Here is a 21,763-nt window from a genome sequence, read left to right on the forward strand (position 1 = left end):
CATATTCGTACTGATCATTTCGGTACGGTGACCTCTGATCGGTCCGCACTGTGAAACTGAATGAATACATTTAAAAAAGATATACAGTACCAGTCAAAGGTTTGGACACACCTACTCATTCAAGGGTTTTTCTTTATTTTTACTATTTCTACATTTTAGAATAATAGTGAAGACATCAAAACTATGAAATAACACATATGGAATCATGTAGTAACCAAAAAAGTGTTAAACAAATGAAAATATATGTTATATTTGAGATTCTTCAAAGTAGCTACCCTTTGCCTTGATGACAGCTTTGCACACTTGGCATTCTCTCAACCAGCTTCATGAAGAATGTTTTGTGCTGAGCACTTGTTGGCTGCTTTTCCTTCACTCTGCGGTCCAACTCATCACAAACCATCTCAATTGGGTTGAGATTGGGTGATTGTGAAGGCCAGGTCATCTGACGCAGCACTCCATCACTCTCCTTATTGGTCAAATAGCCCTTTCACAGCCTGGAGGTGTGTTTTGGGTCATCAGACCAAAGGACAGATTTCCACCGGTTGAATGTCCATTGCCCGTGTTTCTTGGTCCAAGCAAGTCTCTTCTTCTTATCGGTCCTTTAGTAGTGGTTTCTTTACAGCAATTCGACCATGAAGGCTTGATTCACGCAGTCTCGTCTGAACAGTTGATGTTGAGATGTATCTGTTACTTGAACTCTGTGAAGCATTTATTTGGCCTGCAATTTCTGAGGCTGGTAACTCTAATGAACTTATCCTCTGCAGCAGAGGTAACTCTGGGTCTTCCTTTCCTGTGGTGGTCCTCATGAGAGCCAGTTTAATCATAGTGCTTGATGGTTTTTGAGACTGCACTTGAAGAAACTTTCAAAGGTCTTGAAATTTCCGGATTGACTGACCTTCATGTCTTAATGATGGACTGTCGTTTCTCTTTGCCTTTTTGAGCTGTTCTTGCCATAATATGGACTTGGTCTTTTACCAAATAGGGCTATCTTCTGTATACCACCCCTACCTTGTCACAACACAACTGAGAAAATAAATTCCACAAATTAACTTTTAACAAGGCACACCTGTTAATTGAAATGCATTCCAGGTGACTACCTCATGAAGCTGGTTGAGAGAATGCCAAGAGTGTGCAAAGCTGTCATCAAGGCAAAGGGTGGCTACCTTGAAGAATCTAAAATGTAAAATATATTTTCATTTGTTTAACACTTTATTTTGGTAATTACATGATTCCATGTGTTATTTCATAGTTTTGATGTCTTCACTATTATTCTACAATGTAGAAAATAGAAAAAATAAAGAAAAACCCTGGAATGAGTAGGTGTGTCAACCTTTGACTGGTACTGTATATAAACCCTGGATTGCTGATGCTATGTATTTGCCAGTGAGAGGCTTTGAAGCCACCGGTCAGCTATATCGGCACTCCCCAGAAGGAGCAGTCCTCCATAGGAATGAATGGAATTCTACAGTATTTCAATGAAATGTTTAATGGAAAAAATTACATGTATTTAAGTATTTTGTTGTTGTAGTGGGGACAGTAACACTATTTATGTTTATGTTTAGTTTACATAATATAATATAAAAGTATGCCTTAAGGCATTGGTGCCTAGGACGTCGATCGCAGTCGACCGGTCAATCGCGAACTTCTATCTAGTAGACCGCATAAACGTTTTCAAAATGTATGCACTAAAAATATATATTTTGGCAATTCACAGCGTTACCATCGAGTCTGCTTAAAACTAATGAGGTCCACAGTTCTGAAGCGCCGTATGCTTTGCTTACAGGTTAGCTTCTTTCTTGAATATTACTGCACAGCCAAAATATAAATAAAACTGCTTGACTGACATAAAATTGGACCAACCCGCGGCATTATAGTAGCTACATTTGTTGGTATGCCCGAGTGGCGCAGTGGTCTAAGCCACTGCATCTCAGTGCTTGAGGCGTCACTACAGACCCCCTGGTTCGATTCCAGGCTGTATCACAACCGGCCGTGATTGGGAGTCCCATAGGGTGGCGCACAATTGGCCCAGCGTTGTCTGGGTTTGGCCAGTGTATTGGCCGTCATTGTAAATAAGAATTTGTTCTTAACTGACTTGCCTAGTTAAATAAAGGTTAAATAAAAAAACATTTCGAGACCTGTAACAGAATATTCTTTGTTGTTCCGGTGGTAGTTGTTTTTTTTTCCTATGTTTTTTTCTATGAAGTTGCGGTTACATTTTTTAATATGAGTGCTGGACCAAGCAGCAAGAAACCGAAAATCTACCACTTTCACAGTGAGTGGGAGGAAGATAATTTTTTCACCACAACAAATTCAAAATGTGTGTGTATGATCTGCCATTCAAACGTAGCTCTTGCTAAGAAGGGAAATATTGAGGCATTTCAAAACTGTTCACAAGAAATATGACCACGTTAGGAAGAGGGTGGAAAAAGTAGATCCTATGTAACTAAAGTCTGGGCACCCCTGCATTAAGGTGTCTGGCACAAACAAATGTTGACATTAATAAAGGCATTTCTATAGCTTCCAAAATGATTTTTACAATGGTGGGGGAGTGCCAAGATGGAGGCGCTGTGCCTTCAAAACAGCACAATGTCTGAGCCATGTTTACATATTGATTTCACACGCATATTGCATGTGTTCATTTAAGAAAATACAAAGTGTTGGTATTCCTGATTGTGCCTCATGATCATATATGGAATCAGGAATACCAAACCCTTTGTATTTTCTTAACCTTTTACACTCGTACCCGTGTATGGATTGAAAATTGCAGATTTTGCCTAAATTGGAACACAGTGGCTGTACAGTATCATGCTATACACTACGTCAGAGCTCAGGGTCTCCGCTTCACAGCTCTGTATGGGTTTTGACTGACAGCACCGCACGTGACAAGAAGTTGCCCCCATCCCTCCCGCTAATTGGGCAACTTTTGCAAACGTTTTGTTGTCTGAATGGGGGAAATGCTGTAAATTAAAAGGACTGTATTTTGAAAGATGAGACGTTGGGGATTATAATAAATACCGCTTTGATGTCATACAAGCAAGCCAAACACCCATGAGTCCAAATGTGCACATTTCCATATCATAAAACTCATGTAATATATAATGTCAACGTTTATGATCACTATGTTTGATGTACAGTTACAAAGCGACATGGCGTTATACCCTGGGTTGTCCTGAACAGAATGCCGTGGACCACGCATCTGAATGCACTCATGACTCCATTCTATGTATACCAAAATTACGATCTGCTTCTCTGAATTGTCTAGCGAAAGCTTAATACTGTAAGATCGTATTTTATAATCTAGCTAGTCATGTTGGCAACAGAACAAGTTTTCAAATGATGCTAACCTGACACAGATTGCGATTTATAATGGACAGTTTTTGGATTGCGTAAACAGCAAAAAGTAATTGTGTAAAGGAGGGGATGCAGTGTGCTTGCTCTAGTTCAGGGATGGGCAACTTTGATTGGGGTGGGGGCCATAAAAAATCTGAACTCATCATGAGGGGGCACAGTGACTCGCAGGTCTGCGTACCCACATCCATACCCACACATGCATTCAATATATTTGCGCAGTTAAAACTACTTAACTCTCTTAAAGGGGGGCTGAACTTCCTGATTTAGCCTCGGTTTCAATTCTCCTCATTAGCAAATGCGACTGAGAACAAGATTTTGTGCTTTGATGTGGGTGTCTCTTGTGTGTGTTCGAACATAGGAAGCGTTTGTACTTTCACTCTGCCAAGAGTTCCAAGATGGCGTAGCAGTGCGGTCGTGTTTTTTTCTGTGTCCATTTTATTTGTTTTTTTGTCTATTTTGTATATATTTCTCTATTTTACTTTTCATTCTTTAACTAAATATACTTTCCTGCAACCCACCTCACCCAACGTGGAAAGGATTCTATTATTTCTTTATAACTTTTATCAAGAACCTTAAGCTGAAACTAGTCTAGCTGCAACCGAATGGCTACTTGCTATTAGCCACCGTTAGCGTCTTCAACATTGTCCGTGGCCTGCAGTACCCACCAGCCAGCTCTAGCTCTAGCCTGGACAATTTGTCGGCCAGTCTGCACAGTGTGCTATCGACCCAGAGCATATCGGATTTTCTGCCGGAATCACTGGAACCTAGCGCCGGATCATCGCAACCAGCTAGCTGCAACCAAATGGCTGTTGTCGTTGGCTAATTACCATTGCCCCTTAGCAAGCACCAGTTAGACTTGAACTAGCCTCAAGCCAGGCCCATCTCCCGGCTATCTACCGATCACTGCCTTATTGCCTGCGTCCGTAATGGGTCCACGGTCAAACGACCACCCCTCATCACTGTCAAACGCTCCCTAAAACACTTTAGCGAGCAGGCCTTTCTAATTGACCTGGCCCGGGTATCCTGGATGGATATTGACCTCATTCCGTCAGTAGAGGATGCCTGGCTGTTCTTTAAAAGTGCTTTCCTCTCAATCTTAAATTAGCATGCCCCATTCAAAAAATTCAGAACTAAGAACAGATATAGCCCCTGGTTCTCCTCAGACTTGACTGCCCTTGACCAGCACAAAAACATCCAGTGGCGTACTGCATTAGCATCGAACAGCCCCCGCGATATGCAACTTTTCAGGGAAGTCAGGAACCAACATACACAATCAGTTAGGAAAGCAAAGGCTAGCTTTTTCAAACAGAAATTTGCATCCTGTAGCACTAACTCCAAAAAGTTTTGAGACACTGTAAAGTCTATGGAGAATAAGAGCACCTCCTCCCAACTGCCCACTGCACTGAGGCTAGGAAACACTGTCACCACCGATAAATCTACAATAATCGAGAATTTCAACAAGCATTTTGCTACGGCTGGCCATGCTTTCCACCTGGCTACCACTACCCCGGCCACCAGCTCTGCACCCTCCGCTGCAACTTGCCCAGACCTCTAGCAGTCTCTATGGGGGTGCCACAGGGTTCAATTCTCGGGCCGACTCTATTTTCTGTGTATATCAATGATGTTGCTCTTGCTGCTGGTGACGCTCGGATCCACCTCTATGTGGACGACATCATTTTGTATACGTCTGGCCCTTCATTGGACACTGTGTTAACAAACCTCCAAACAAGCTTCAACGCCATACAACACTCCTTCCGTAGCCTCCAACTGCTCTTAAACACTAGTAAAACTAAATGCATGCTCTTCAACTGAACGCTGCTTGCACCCGCCCACCCAACTAGAATCACTACTCTCGCCGTGTCTGACCTAGAGTATGTGGACAACTACAAATACCTAGGTGTCTGGTTAGACTGTAAACACTCCTTCCAGACTCACATTAAGCATCTCCAATCAAAAGTTAGATCTAGAATCGGCTTCCTATTTCGCAACAAAGCCTCCTTCACTCATGCTGCCAAACATGCCCTCATAAAACGGACTATCCTACCGATCCTTGACTTCGGCGATGTCATTTACAAAACAGCCTCCAACACTCTACTCAGCAAATTGGATGTAGTCTATCACAGTGCCATCAGTTTTGTCACCAAAGCCCCATATACTACCCACCATTGTGACCTGTACGCTCTTGTTGGCTGGCCCTCACTACATATTCGTCGCCAAACCCACTGGCTCCAGGTCATCTATAAATCACTACTAGGCAAATCCCCGTCTTATCTTAGCTCACTGGTTACCATAGCAACACCCACCCGTAGTCTGCGCTCCAGCAGGTATATCTCACTGGTTTTCCCCAAAGCCAACACCTCCTTTGGCCGCCATTCCTTCCAGTTCTCTGCTGCCAATGACTGGAACGAACTGCAAAAATCTCTGAAGCTGGAGACTCTTATCTCCCTCACTAACTTTAGGCGTCAGTTGTCAGAGCAGCTTACTGATCACTGCACCTGTACACAGCCCATCTTTAAATCAGCCCATCCAACTACCTCATCCCCATATAGTTATTTATTTAGCTAATTTGCACCCCAGTATCTCTATTTGCACATCATCTTTTGCACATCTATCATTCCAGTGTTAATACGAAATTGTAACTATTTTGCACTATGGCCTATTTATTGCCTTACCTCCATAATTTACTACATTTGCACACACTGTATATATATTTTCTGTTGTATTTTTGACTTTATGTTTTGTTTACCCCATATGTAACTGTGTTGTTGTTTTTATCACACTGCTTTGCTTTATCTTGGCCAGGTAGCAGTTGTAAATGAGAACTTGTTCCCAACTGGCTTACCTGGTTAAATAAAGGTAAAAAAAAGAAAAAGAAAAAACTGTACACACAGTTACAGTCACTCACCCTTCCAGATAACTTGAAACAGTCTAACAGGTCTTGGGTCTGGAAGTAACCTAGACTAGCTACCAAGCTAGCCTACTTCTTTCGCCAATTAGCTTCAGCTGGCCGGTGTGCGATCGTGGCAAAGTTGGTTTGACTTTGGATAGCCTATCTGTGGGGATAGTTAGGGACCATCAATAAATTACACAATGTAATTGGGACAATATTTTCATGTTGCTCATCTTTTAGTTGTGTCATTAAATGCTTTCAATATTTCTATATGTTGGTTTGAGGTTTTAAAGTCATTGAAATGTGGAGGTATTGACATTAAAATATTGTCTCATTTACATGATCGTCCATAACTAGCCCCATAGGGTTATCAAATTTCAAACCAAATGGACCATGGGCATTACGATCTGGTCGCGTGCTGCTGCGCTCCAAATTGATGATTACTTTGGGTGCTGCCAGCTGTGGGCAGGATTGAAATAAACCCAACCCAAATTTGGAAACCTTAGAGGTGATTTCAGATTATGGTAAAACTGGTTATAGTAAAATGTTAATGTAATAGAACAGTGGATGGCAGGTACTTTTGACTATTACGCTGATGGGGCAGCACCAACTTTTTGAAGGTTCTAGATTTGTTAATCAACAGGTTTATATTTTTAACTAAATCAATGCAACAGGTTGCGGTGATTAGATTACTGGAAAGGGGTTATGAGTTTGTTTATTTTATAAGGCGTCTTTTCCCCTTAATTGAACGTGGTATTATCTGATGTGTTTTGATTCTCTGTTCCAGGACTGATGGAAGTCCCCTACAGTATGTATGTTAAGGGAGACGTAGGAGATCACGTCTCAATTTTTTTAAATAATAGATGCATGAGATCAAGTATCACTAATTCCTTACTCAGAGTAATTGATTATATTGGCGACTGAATAAAATATGACATTTAGAGGGGTGACAGGAACAATCTAAGGCGAAACAGATATTACCTATGTCGTTGGACATTGATCCAGTAACGATACCACGGTCATTTGACATGGGAGCAAATGGAGCTGATTTTGGGGGTGAACAATCCTTGTGTGAATTACAAAATATGAAGTCTAAAGGGTAATCAATTAGGGATGCTCCTTGCATACTCAGAGAACATTGGGTGGTTTTCATCTTGTGAGAGATTTTAGGTCATCTTATTCTGGAGTAGTCACAAGTAATGTTATTGAGGGTTTTCTGAGTTAAAAGAAACATGAGATGTAGCCTGGTAAATTCAATGGAAAGTAAGAATTTCGAATTTGAATTGTTTGGACTGTTTAAGAGTTGGCAAAATGGAAACTAATGGAATGTGCACTTTTTCTTTCAGGAGAATGGGGATAGTGATTTTATTTTTCTTTGAAATGTTTCACGAGACTATTGTCTTTGGAAGAGATGTTAGTTACATTCGGCAGTTTGATAAGTATGAAGATATCCGGATTAGGTCATAAGAGGGAGCTACCCAATTAAATAAGGCCTGGCCATTTTTATTAGATTTTTACTATATGGTTTTCAAATAACCACAAACAACCCACCTATTATGAAATGTTAGTTATATAGGGTTTTTTATTTTTATTTTAGGGGGTTTTCACAGGCTATAAATTATATATCTTAAAGGGGCACACACGGAATTCTATTTTCTGAGTGAGTTTTAAGTAAACACGTGATTTCTTTTGAAAATAACTGTACTAAGGACTTACTGTACGCTTGGAATACGAAATGTATGAAATGTTTTGACTGTTGTTAATTATTAGTCTACTATAGAATGAAAAGGATTTGAATGACCTCTGACATCTGTCCTGACTTTCTAGTGTGATTTGATCACCCACACTGGAAAGCCGAGACATTGGATGATGAATTTAAGGTAATTTATTATACAGAGTTGAGGGTCATTTGTAATACTGATAATTAGGAAGAAGTTTATAATTTAGCAATAGTCGTATACAGTTGAAGTCAGAAGTTTACATACACTTAGGTTGGAGTCATTAAAACTATTTTTTCAACCACTCCACAAATTTATTTTTAACAAACTATAGTTTTGGCAAGTTGGTTAGGACATCTACTTTGTGCATGACACAAGTAATTTTTCCAACAATTGTTTACAGACAGATTATTTCCCTTATAATTCACTATATCACAATTCCAGTGGGTCAGAAGCTTACATACACTAAGTTGACTGTGCCTTTAAACAGCTTGGAAAATTCCAGAAAATGATGTCATGGCTTTAGAAGCTTCTGATAGGCTAATTGACATCATTTGAGTCAATTGGAGGTGTACCTGTGGATGTATTTCAAGACCTACCTTCAAACATGGGAAAATCTAAAGAAATCAGACAAGACCTCAGAAAAATAATTGTAGACCTCCACAAGTCTGGTTCATCCTTGGGAGCAATTTCCAAACGCCTGAAGGTACAACGTTCATCTGTACAAACAATAGTACGCAACTATAAACACCATGAGACCACGCAGCCGTCATACCGCTCAGGAAGGAGGCGCGTTCTGTCTCCTAGAGATGAACGTACTTTGGTGCGAAAAGTGCAAATCAATCCCAGAACAACAGCAAAGGACCTTGTGAAGATGCTGGAGGAAACAGGTACAAAAGTATCTATATCCACAGTAAAACGAGTCCTATATCGACATAACCTGAAAGGCCGCTCAGCAAGGAAGAAGCCACTGCTCCAAAACCACCATAAAAAAGCCAGACTACGGTTTGCAACTGCACATGGGGACAAAGATCGTACTTTTTGAAGAAATGTCCTCTGGTCTAATGAAACTAAAATAGAACTGTTTGGCCATAATGACCATCGTTATGTTTGGAGGAAAAAGGGGGTCGCTAGCAAGCCGAAGAACACCATCCCAACCGTGAAGCACGGGGGTGGCAGCATCATGCTGTGGGGGTGCTTTGCTGCAGGAGTGACTGATGCACTTCACAAAATAGATAGCATCACGAGGAAGGAAAATTATGTGGATATATTGAAGCAACATCTCAAGACATCAGTCAGGAAGTTAAAGCTTGGTCACAAATGGCTCTTCCAAATGGACAATGACCACAAGCATACTTCCAAAGTTGTGGAAAAATGGCTTAAGGATAACAAAGTCAAGGTATTGGAGTGGCCATCACAAAGCCCTGACCTCAATCCTATAGAACATTTGTGGGCAGAACTGAAAATGCGTGTGCGAGCAAGGAGGCCTACAAACCTGACTCAGTTACACCAGCTCTGTCAGGAGGAATGGGCCAAAATTCACCCAACTTATTGTGGGACGCTTGTGGAAGGCTACCTGAAACGTTTGACCCAAGTTAAACAATTTAAAGGCAATGCTACCAAATACTAATTGAGTGAATGTGATGAAAGAAATAAAAGTTGAAATAAATAATTCTCTCTACTATTATTCTGACCTTTCACATTCTTAAAAGGAAGTGGCGATCCTAACTGACCTAAGACAGGGAATTTTTACAAGGATTAAATGTCAGGAATTTTGAAAAACTGAGTTTACATTTATTTGGCTAAGGTTTATGTAAACTTCCGACTTCAACTGTAACTACCTCATCTATCACTGATATTGTTATTGATATTGTTCTTGTACATACTGTATATTAATGTATTTATATTGACACTATCTATTTCTGATATTGCTACTATGCAAGTAACCATTTGGCTGTACCGTTTACAAAAGGGCTCTCCAAATCAAATCAAATCAAATCAAATTTTATTGGTCACATGCGCCGAATACAACAGGTGCAGACATTACAGTGAAATGCTTACTTACAGCCCTTAACCAACAGTGCATTTATTTTAAACAAAAAAAGTAAGAATAAAACAACAACAAAAAAGTGTTGAGAAAAAAAGAGCAGAAGTAAAATAAAGTGACAGTAGGGAGGCTATATATACAGTAAAATAAAGTGACAGTAGGGAGGCTATATATACAGGAGGGTACCGTTGCATAGTCAATGTGCGGGGGCACCGGCTAGTTGAGGTAGTTGAGGTAATATGTACATGTGGGTAGAGTTAAAGTGACTATGCATAAATGCTTAACAGAGTAGCAGCAGCGTAAAAAGGATGGGGTGGGGGGGCAGTGCAAATATTCCGGGTAGCCATGATTAGCTGTTCAGGAGTCTTATGGCTTGGGGGTAGAAGCTGTTGAGAAGTCTTTTGGACCTAGACTTGGCACTCCGGTACCACTTGCCGTGCGGTAGCAGAGAGAACAGTCTATGACTAGGGTGGCTGGAGTCTTTGACAATTTTGAGGGCCTTCCTCTGACACCGCCTGGTATAGAGGTCCTGGATGGCAGGGAGCTTTGCCCCAGTGATGTACTGGGCCGTACGCACTACCCTCTGTAGTGCCTTGCGGTCAGAGGCCAAGCAGTTGCCATACCAGGCGGTGATGCAACCAGTCAGGATGCTCTCGATGGTGCAGCTGTAGAATTTTTTGAGGATCTGAGGACCCATGCCAAATCTTTTTAGTCTCCTGAGGGGGAATAGGCTTTGTCGTGCCCTCTTCACGACTGTCTTGGTGTGTTTGGACCATGATAGTTCGTTGGTGATGTGGACACCAAGGAACTTGAAGCTCTCAACCTGTTCCACTACAGCCCCGTCGATGAGAATAGGGGCGTGCTCAGTCCTCTTTTTTTTCCTGTAGTCCACAATCATCTCCTTTGTCTTGGTCACGTTGAGGGAGAGGTTGTTGTCCTGGCACCACACGGCCAGATCTCTGACCTCCTCCCTATAGGCTGTCTCATCGTTGTCGGTGATCAGGCCTACCACTGTTGTGTCGTCGGCAAACTTAATGATGGTGTTGGAGTCGTGCCTGGCCATGCAGTCATGGGTGAACAGAGAGTACAGGAGGGGACTGAGCACGCACCCCTGAGGGGCCCCCGTGTTGAGGATCAGTGTGGCAGATGTGTTGTTACCTACCCTTACCACCTGGGGGCGGCCCGTCAGGAAGTCCAGGATCCAGTTGCAGAGGGAGGTGTTTAGTCCCAGGATCCTTAGCTTAGTGATGAGCTTAGAGGGCACTATGGTGTTGAATGCTGAGCTGTAGTCAATGAATAGCATTCTCACGTAGGTGTTCCTCTTGTCCAGGTGGGAAAGGGCAGTGTGGAGTGCGATAGAGATTGCATCATCTGTGGATCTGTTGGGGCGGTATGCAAATTGGAGTGGGTCTAGGGTTTCTGGGATTATGCTGTTGATGTGAGCCATGACCAGTCTTTCAAAGCACTTCATGGCTACAGACGTCAGTGCTACGGGTCGGTAGTCATTTAGGCAGGTTATCTTAGAGTTCTTGGGCACGGGGACTATGGTGGTCTGCTTGAAACATGTTGGTATTACAGACTCAGTCAGGGACATGTTGAAAATGTCAGTGAAGACACTTGCCAGTTGGTCAGCACATGCTTGGAGTACACGTCCTGGTAATCCGTCTGGCCCTGCGGCCTTGTGAATGTTGACCTGCTTAAAAGTCTTACTCACATCGGCTACGGAGAGCGTGATCACATAGTCGTCCGGAGCAGCTGGTGCTCTCATGCATGCTTCAGTGTTGCATGCCTCGAAGCGAGCATAGAAGTGGTTTAGCTCGTCTGGTAGGCTTGTGTCACTGGGCAGCTCGCGGCTGTGCTTCCCTTTGTAGTCTGTAATAGTTTTCAAGCCCTGCCACATCCGACGAGCGTCAGAGCCAGTGTAGTATGATTCAATCTTAGACCTGTATTGACTCTTTGCCTGTTTGATGGTTCGTCGGAGGTCATAGCGGGATTTCTTATAAGCGTCCGGGTTAGAGTCCCGTTCCTTGAAAGCGGCAGCTCTACCCTTTAGCTCAGTGCGGATGTTTCCTGTAATCCATGGCTTCTGGTTGGGGTATGTACGTACGGTCACTGTGGGGACGACATCATCGATGCACTTATTGATGAAGCCAGTGACTGATGTGGTGTACTCCTCAATGCTGTCTGAAGAATCCCGGAACATGTTCCAGTCTGTGCTAGCAAAACAGTCCTGTAGCTTAGCATCTGCGTCATCTGACCACTTTTTTATTAACTGAATCACTGGTGCTTCCTGCTTCAGTTTTTGCTTATAAGCAGGAATCAGGAGGATAGAGTTATGGTCAGATTTGCCAAATGGAGGGCGAGGGAGAGCTTTGTATGCGTCTCTGTGTGTGGAGTAAAGGTGGTCTAGAGTTTTTTCCCCTCTGGTTGCACATTTAACATGCTGGTAGAAATTAGGTAGAACGGATTTAAGTTTCCCTGCATTAAAGTCCCCGGCTACTAGGAGCGCTGCATCTGGATGAGCGTTTTCCTGTTGATTAATGGCCTTGTACAACTCATTCAGTGCAATCTTAATGCCAGCATTGGTTTGTGGTGGTAAATAGACAGCTATGAAAAATATAGATGAAAACTCTCTTGGTAAATAGTGTGGTCTACAGCTTATCATAAGATACTCTACCTCAGGCGAGCAAAACCTCGAGACTTCCTTAGTATTTGATTTTGTGCACCAGCTGTTGTTTACAAATATACACAGACCGCCGCCCCTTGTCTTACCAGAGTCAGACGTTCTGTCCTGCCGATGTAGCGTATAGCCTGCTAGCTGAATGTTGTCATTGTTGTCGTTCAGCCACGACTCCGTGAAACATAAGATATTACAGTTTTTTATGTCCCGTTGGTAGGATAACCGTAATCTTAAATCGTCAATTTTATTCTCAAAAGATTGAACGTTGGCTAATAGGATTGATGGTAGAGGCAGTTTACTCGCACGCCGTCGGATCCTTACAAGGCACCCGGATTTGCGTCCACGATATCTCCGTCTCTTCCTCACGCGAATGACGGGGATCTGGGCCTTGTTGGGTGTCTGTAGAATATCCTTCGCGAACGCCTCGTTGAAGAAAAAGTCTTCGTCCAATGCGAGGTGAGTAATCGCTGTCCTGATATCCAGAAGCTCTCTTTGGTTATAAGAGACGATGGCAGAAACATTATGTACAAAATAAATTACAAATAACGCGGAAAAACACACATAATAGTACAATTGGTTAGAGGGCTGTAAAACGGCAGCCATCTTCTTCCGGCGCTGTTCCTGGTGTCAAGATCGTCTAACAGAGTGGACCAATGCGCAGCGTTGAATGCAAACATATTTATTCTCACTGAAGGCAACACGAACAAAACAACGAACGATACGTGACAGTTCACGGTTACCATAAACAGACTCGAAACAAAAACCCACAAACACGAATGAAAACCCGACTGTTTAAATATGGCTCCCAATCAGAGACAACCAGCTGACACTCGTTGCCTCTGATTGGGAGTCACTCAGACCAACATAGAAATAAGTAACCTAGACCCACAACAAAAACATAGAAACTAACACCCTGGCTCAACATACGAGAGTCCCCCGAGCCAGGGCGTGACAGTACCCCCCCCTAAAGGCGCGGACTCCGACCGCGCCAACGAAACACAACAGGGGAGGGACCGGGTGGGCACTCCGCCTAGGCGGCGGATCCGGCTCCGGGCATGATCCCCACTCGCTCTCTAACCCCCCAAAGTACCCCTGGTCCGGTCTGGTCCTGCTGACCGGAGCTGGACTGCAAACTGGTGGAGCGGATTGCTCTAGCTCCGGCGTAACGCATCTGACCGGCGCCGGACCAGGCACCAGTGGAACAGGCACGTGCCGTGCCGGACCGACGACGCACACCACTGGCTTGGTGTGGGGAACAGGCACGGGCCGTGCTGAACTGACGACGCACACCACTGGCTTGGTGTGGGGAGCAGGAGCGGGCCGGACAGGGCTGACGAAACGCACCACAGACTTGGTGCTGGGAGCAGGAATGGGCCGGACTGGGCTGGCGACGCGCACCACAGACCTGGTGCGGAGAGCAGGAACGGGCAGAGCCGGGCTGACGAGACGCACCACAGGCTTGGTGCGGGGAGCAGGAATGGGCCGGACTGGGCTGGCGACGCGCACCACAGACCTGGTGCGGGGAGCAGGAACGGGCAGAGCCGGGCTGACGAGACGCACCACAGACTTGATGCGGGGAGCAGGAATGGGCCGGACTGGGCTGGCGACGCGCACCACAGACCTGGTGCGGGGAGCAGGAACGGGCAGAGCCGGGCTGACGAGACGCACCACAGACTTGATGCGGGGAGCAGGAATGGGCCGGACTGGGCTGGCGACGCGCACCACAGACCTGGTGCGGAGAGCAGGAACGGGCAGAGCCGGGCTGACGAGACGCACCACAGACTTGGTGCGGGGAGCAGGAACAGACCGGACCGTACTAGGGACACACACCACTGGCCCTACACCGGGATCTGGAACGGGCCGGACCGGACTGGTAACACACCCCAGTACCTCTCGCCGTGCCTCTACACCTTCCATCCCCTCTTCTACCAGTGGCCCCCGTAACCTGGCGGCCTCCTCTGCAACCCCGCTGGACCGCTCCATAGCGGCCTCCTGCTGCCCCGACGTCGTGAGCCCCCCCCTAAAAATGTTCTGGGGGTCTCTCCTCCCCGTGGGCCAGGCCTCCATCGTTCTCGCCCACCTCTCGCTCCTCTGTCTCCAACCCTCGTCACTCAGCTCCTCAATGGGCTTGACCCAGTCGAAGCTGCCACGGAGATCTGCCAGCGATTTCCCTGGCGATGGCTCCTCGACTCGCTGCTTGGTCCAGTTGTGGTGGGTTTTTCTGTCAAGATCGTCTAACAGAGTGGACCAATGCGCAGCGTTGAATGCAAACATATTTATTCTCACTGAAGGCAACACGAACAAAACAACGAACGATACGTGACAGTTCACGGTTACCATAAACAGACTCGAAACAAAAACCCACAAACACGAATGAAAACCCGACTGTTTAAATATGGCTCCCAATCAGAGACAACCAGCTGACACTCGTTGCCTCTGATTGGGAGTCACTCAGACCAACATAGAAATAAGTAACCTAGACCCACAACAAAAGCATAGAAACTAACACCCTGGCTCAACATACGAGAGTCCCCCGAGCCAGGGCGTGACACCTGGAGAGCTACACTTAATATGTTGTGAAATCTGTTATGAATGTATTGTAATGTTTTTAAAAAGCTTTCTGGGAACTGTGGCAGGGATCTTGGAGGGTTGGTGGCCTGGCGGTTGGGAGCTTGGGCCAGTGGCTGATAGGTCGCTGGTTCGGGTTCCCGTTTTTGACCTTGTGGGAGATCTGTCTACGTGCCCTTGAGCAGGGCGTTGACCCTGGTTGCTTCTGTGGGTCGCTCTGGATGGGGGTCTGTTAGATGACTGAATGTAATGTAAATGTTGAGCGGCTTCACTGCAAGTAGTTCTATGTTTTAATATTTAAAAAATACAAATAAATGGTGACAAAACATTTGCTATAACTGGGCAGACAACTCACAAACTAGCAATGAATACCGGCGGCTAGGCTCACTTTTTTTTAACGCATCTTGCGACTGCATGACTTAAAGACCATTTGTGCCGGTCAATGCAGGCCTACAATAATTATATTCTGATGTGCTCTGCAGAGATTTGGAGGACAGTGTGCAACACACTGCATCCGGAGGACATTGATCCGATCCAAATCTGATCGGAGTAGCCTAATTGTTTGATATTGTGATTTTTTCGTGATATTATTTACTTGTCCATTCGGACAACATAAATCTATATTCTTCTTGTCCAACTTTTATTTTATTTTTACTTTTCCCGGGCAAGTGGACAAGCGTAATTGTCGAGCCCTGTCACCCATCACTAGCCTGGTCCCAGATCTGTGCCGTCTTGCCAACTGCATGACAATAACCATAGCAGTTGGCTATACAGCACAAACAGGGACCAGCTACTATGGAGTCATTCTAGTGGGTTGGAATGGAGCTACTCACTTGATAACCTGGAACAGGGTCCTGTAGAGTTGAGTGAAGATGTCATTACTATCCTCCAACTCAAAGCAGATGTTGTAAGACTTCACCCAGGCTATATTCTAGTGATTCAAAGACAAAACACACCGTCAGAATACTTCACCCAGGCTATAATCTGGTGAGTCAAAGACAATACAGTCATTATACTGGCTGGTGGATGAGAAAACAATGCCTGATGGTCTCAATGAGAGCTTACCTCCAGTAAGTAGAAATATCTGTTGAACTGGGCGCTTTTGGTGTCCTCCAGTCCTTTCAACTGACGAGTTATGAACATAAATATGTCCTAAAATTAAGGATAGCTTAATTCAACACATTTACCCCCAAACTGATGATTATGTGTCAAATCAAAGCCACAATGACAAAGAGAAAAATAAAAACATTTTATTTTACTCAAATGACTGCTTTTGTGTGAAAAAACACCAAATGTTTGTGAAACCTGCACTACAGGTGAATCTTCCTGACCTTCAGTTTGGTTTCTGGTGATGTGCATAGAACCTCGGGGGACATTGTATCAGAGTGAAGACTATAGTTATGCTATGGTTAGGTCTAGGTCCTTACTTTGAGTTTGTCTGGTGATGTGTAGGGGGCCTCAGGGGCGTAGATCCTGAAGATGTCGGCCAGGCAGCAGGCCACTAGGAGGCGTACGTCCTTGTCCGGGTGCTTTAGGAAGAAGTCAGAGGCCAGGTGGAGCGCCAGGTTCAGGTACAGCTCTTTCTCCTCCTCACTGTCCTGGTCCATGTCCATGAATGTCTTCACCACCATCTGGATAGACAGACAGACAGACAGACAGACATACAGACAGACAGACAGACAGAGCGGTTGATTGAGTCCCGATCTGTGTCCATGAACGTCTACACACTATATAGATAGGAGGGATGGACTACTAGTGATGAACTATCAAATTCCACAACCGCCCCTAGCTTAGAACTAGCCTTTTTAGATGAACACTGGTCCATAAAGGAAACAGTATAGTTTATATGGGTATACACCAGGGTTTCCGATAGCCGGTAATTGCCGGCCGATAAAATAAATGAAAAGCCGATAAATAACTATTGTAGCTGGCCAAATTGTCTGGGGCTGCCCATCATACACCCCTAATTTTGCGCTTCAGCACCATTCTCTCACTCCTTGTGCGCTGCCTTATGTGCATGCACCTGCTGCTGAGGAGAGAGAGAGAGAGAGAGACAGACAAGGTGAATGTCTTCCGTATGGCCAAGTTTTAATATTGTAGTGGACAAAGATGAGAAGAACGTTGGAGTGGCCAAATGCAAGCTACTGTGCAACTCGCTATTCAGGTAGGATGCAATTTTGGAATTTTTATTTATTTGTTAGTATTTATAAATATTTTTTATTTATTTATTATTACACTGAACAAAAATATAAACGCAACATGTAAAGTGTTGGTCCCATGTTTCATGAGCTGAAATAAAATATCCCAGAAATGTTCCATACGCACAAATTTGTTTATATCCCTGTTAGTGATCATTTCTCCTTTGCCAAGATAATCCATCAACCTGACAGGTGTGGCATATCAAGAACCTGATTAACCAGCATGATCGTTAGACAGGTGCACCTTGTACTGGGGACAATAAAAGGCCACTAAAATGTGCATATTTGTCACACAATGCCACACGTCTCAAGTTTTGAGGGAATGTGCAATTGGCCTGCTGACTGCAGGAACGCCCACCAGAGCTGTTGCCAGAGAATATAATGTTCATCTCGCTACCATAAGCAGCCTCCAACGTCGTTTTAGAGAATTTGGCAGTATGTCCAACCGGCCACACAATGGGTAACCACGCCAGCCCAGAAACTCCACATCTGGCTTCTAATGCACGCCCCATGTCGCATGGATCTGTACACAATTCCTGGAAGCTGAAAATGTCCCAGTTCTTTCATGGCCTGCATACTCACCAGATATGTCACCCATTGAGCATGTTTGGGATGCTCTGGATCAACGTGTACGACAGCGTGTTCCAGTTCCCGCAAATATCTAGCAACTTCGCACAGCCATTGAAGAGACAACATTCCACAGGCCACTATCAACAGTCTGATCAACTCTATGCGAAGGAGATGTGTCGTGCTGCATGAGGCGAATGGTGGTCACACCAAATACTGACTGGTTTTCTGATCCCCACCCCTTTTTACAGTTTTTTTTTTTTTAAAGGCATCTCTGACCAGTATCTGTATTCCCAGTCATGTGAAATCCATTGATTAGAGCCTAATTTATTTATTTCAATTGACTGATTTCCTTATATTAAATAAAACTCAGGAAAAATCTTAGAAATTGTTACATGTTGCGTTTAAATGTTTGTATCTCATTATTATTGTAGGCCTATTTATTAATCTAAACCAGTTCTTTAAATATGCAAAACGTGTTTTATTTCATTCTGTTCAGACATTGTTGTTGGCTAAATTAAGTTTGATCTGTGTTTTCAATTATGTGCTCCGTATTTAGTTTAAGGTTATAAATAAGCCTGTTGTAAAATAATATCATTGGCCTATTGCTGTCATTTCTTGGGTACGGTAGGCACTAAAACATTCTTGGTAATTGCCGCAATATAGCTTGTTCAAAACTTATGGGAAAGTTTAAACCAGTTCACAAGTGTTTCGTTTCATTCTGTTGAGCCATTTTCTTTGGCCAAATTATAACTGTAATGTTGTGTTTGCCGCGATATAATATCCTGCTCATATTTTCTTTATAAACAGTGGCTTGACTTGCTTTTGATATTACTATAAACAGTGGCTATTAGCCTATTACACTGCAGGCCTATGACACCGGCGCTCCAACTCTCCGAAAGTTGAACTTGAGGTGAGGAAGTATGTTTTAGGCCTACCAGAGTTACTCCTATAATCGAACAATACAATCTTTATAAAAATATTCGGATTGAAAATGAATGAATTATCATCGTTCTGTAAGCCTATATCTGTATTGCAGATGCAGTAGCCTTTCTAACAAGAATAAAGAAATGCATGTTCGGAGTTGTAGCATGCCGTCGGCATATCTCTATCTCTCTCCCCCTCTCTGGGGCTAGGCCTAAGCTTCTCTTCCTTTATACACTACATTATCAAAAGTATGTGGACACCTGCTCGTCGAACATTTCATTCCAAAATCATGGGCATTAATATGGAGTTGGTCACCCCTTTGCTGCTATAACAGCCTCCATTCTTCTGGGAAGACTTTCCACTAGATGTTGGAACATTGCTGCGGGGACATGCTTCCATTCAGCCACAAGAGCGTTAGTGAGGTCGGGCACTGATGTTGGGCGATTAGGCCTGGCTCGTAGTCGGCGTTCCAATTCATCCCAAAAGGTGTTTGATGGGGTTGAGGTCAGGACTCTGTGCAGGCCAGTAAAGTTCTTCCACAGCAATCTCGACAAACCATTTCTGTATGGACCTCGCTTTGTGCACGGGGTTTGTCATGCTGAAATAGGAAAGGGCCTTCCCCAAACTGTTGCCACAAAATTGGAAGCACAGATTCGTCTAGAATGTCATTGTATGCTGTAGTGTTAAGATTTCCTTTCACTGGAATTAAGGGGCCTATCCCGAACCATGAAAAACAGCCCCAGAACATTATTCCTCCTCCACCAAACTTTACAGTTGGCATTATGCATTGGGGCAGATAGCGTTCTCCTGGCATCTGCCAAACCCAGAATCGTCCGACGAACAGTTCTTGTGCTGACGTTGCTTCCAGAGGCAGTTTGGAACTCGGTAGTGAGTGTTGCAACCGAGGACAGACGATTTTTACGCACTACGCGCTTCAGCACTCTTTGGTCCCGTTCTGTGAGCTTGTGTGGCCTACCACTTCGTTGAGCCGTTGTTGTTCCTAGATGTTTCCACTTCACAATAACAGCACTTACAGTTGACCGGGGCAGCTCTAGCAGGGCAGAAATTAGCCGAATTTACTTATTGGAAAGGTGGCATCCTATGATGGTGCCACGTTGAAAGTCACTGAGCTCTTCAGTAAGGCCATTCTACTGCCAATGTTTGTCTATGGAGATTGCATGGCTGTGTGCTCAATTTTACATGTGTGGCTGAAATAGCCGAATCCACTAATTTGAAGGGGTGTCCACATACTGTTGTATATATAGTGTATCATACATGCATGCAATACCAAGATGAATTTAGAGCTGAAATCTAAGACAGCTGAACTGTGAGGGGGATAAATATTGTTTTAATAAGCGATAAAGTTTTGCATATGCTACACATCGAAACACAAGGAATTGTGTAGTGTTTTTAAGAACACGTAAACTTGGCTCATTTGGCCAATATCCTTTGTTTATCGATAGCGCTGGCTGCGTGGGTGGATGCCCTAATGTAGTGTCTACAGGTTTTTTGTGATTCCTTTCAATTAAGTCCTAGACAACCAGGTGTGAGTAGTTCCTCATCAATCACGTACAAGGGCGGAGCAAAAACCCAGACACTCGGCCCTCCGTGAAATGAGTTTGACATGTGTGCCCTAATGGGTTAAGCACCCAATTCATACGGATGACCGGTACATTTCTTAAATGTCAGATAAATGTGCATCTTTCTGGTGACTTGTCCGGCATCAAACTTTCCTAACGGAAACCCTGAAATATACATATTGCCATATTACACTTGGACGTATAAAAATTATAATTAAAAAGCTGTGAAAAACAGGAGACAGACCAGCGATCAACATTCACTCCCCAGACACCCCTGTTCTGATAACTGTATTTTTAGGATAACAGCATTCTGCTAGCTGATGGTGCACAGCCGCCATGTGTTTGATCATACGATACATCCTTATCCTAAAAAAAATGTTCCCCTCAATCTACAAATAATATCTCATAATGAGTGAATGATTTGGAAAGGCACACATCTGTCTATATAAGGTCCCACAGTTGACAGTGCGTGTCAGAGCAAAAACCAAGCAATGAGGTCGAAGGAATAGAGCTCAGAGACAGGATTGTGTCGTGGCACAGATCTGGGGAAGGGTACCAAAACATTTCTGCAGCTTTAAAAGGTCCCCAAGAGCACACTTAAATGGAAGAAGTATGGAACCACCAAGACTCTTCCTAGAGCTGGCCGCCCGGCCAAACTGAGCAATCGGGGGAGAAGGGCCTTGGTCAGGGAGGTGACCAAGAACCCCATGGTCACACTGACAGAGCTCCAGAGTTCCTCTGTGGAGATGGCAGAACCTTACAGAATCAAATCAAATTTGCAACATGCGCCGAATACAACAGGTGTAGACATTACAGTGAAATGCTTACTTACAAGACCTTAACCAACAATGCATTTTAAGTGTTAAGTAAAAAAGATAAAAGCAAATAACTAAAGAGCAGCAGTAAAATAAAATAACAGTAGGGAGGCTATAAACAGGGGGGTACCGGTGCAGAGTCAATGTGCGGGGGCACCGGCTAGTAGAGGTAATTGAGGTAATATGTACATGTGGGTAGAGTTAAAGTGAGTATGAATAAATAATAAACAGAGTAGCAGCAGCGTAAAAGGGGTGTGGGGGTGGGGGGGCAGTGCAAATAGTCCGGGTAGCAATAATTTGCTGTTCAGGAGTCTTATGGCTTGGAGGTAGAAGCTGTTGAGAAGCCTTTTGGACCTAGACTTGGCGCTCCGGTACTGCTTGCCGTGCAGTAGCAGAGAGAACAGTCCATGACTAGGGTGGCT

At 44.1% G+C, this 21,763-nt stretch overlaps 1 protein-coding gene across 1 annotated transcript in view; it reads right to left on the bottom strand.

Annotated features, from left to right (window-relative positions):
• The window catches only part of LOC311102128 (sister chromatid cohesion protein PDS5 homolog B-like), an 88,106-nt gene that overhangs the window by 50,070 nt on the left and 16,273 nt on the right, over positions 1–21,763 (bottom strand). The window contains exons 3-5 of the mRNA XM_084143363.1: positions 16,682–16,885; positions 16,320–16,406; positions 16,088–16,185 (exon numbers count right to left, since the gene is read on the bottom strand). Coding sequence (XP_083999489.1) covers positions 16,088–16,185; positions 16,320–16,406; positions 16,682–16,885 — 389 coding nt within the window. The remainder of the gene's footprint in view (positions 1–16,087; positions 16,186–16,319; positions 16,407–16,681; positions 16,886–21,763) is intronic.

Source organism: Coregonus lavaretus, assembly GCF_964263955.1.
Source record: "Coregonus lavaretus genome assembly, chromosome: 26".
Classification (NCBI taxonomy): Eukaryota; Metazoa; Chordata; class Actinopteri; order Salmoniformes; family Salmonidae; genus Coregonus; species Coregonus lavaretus.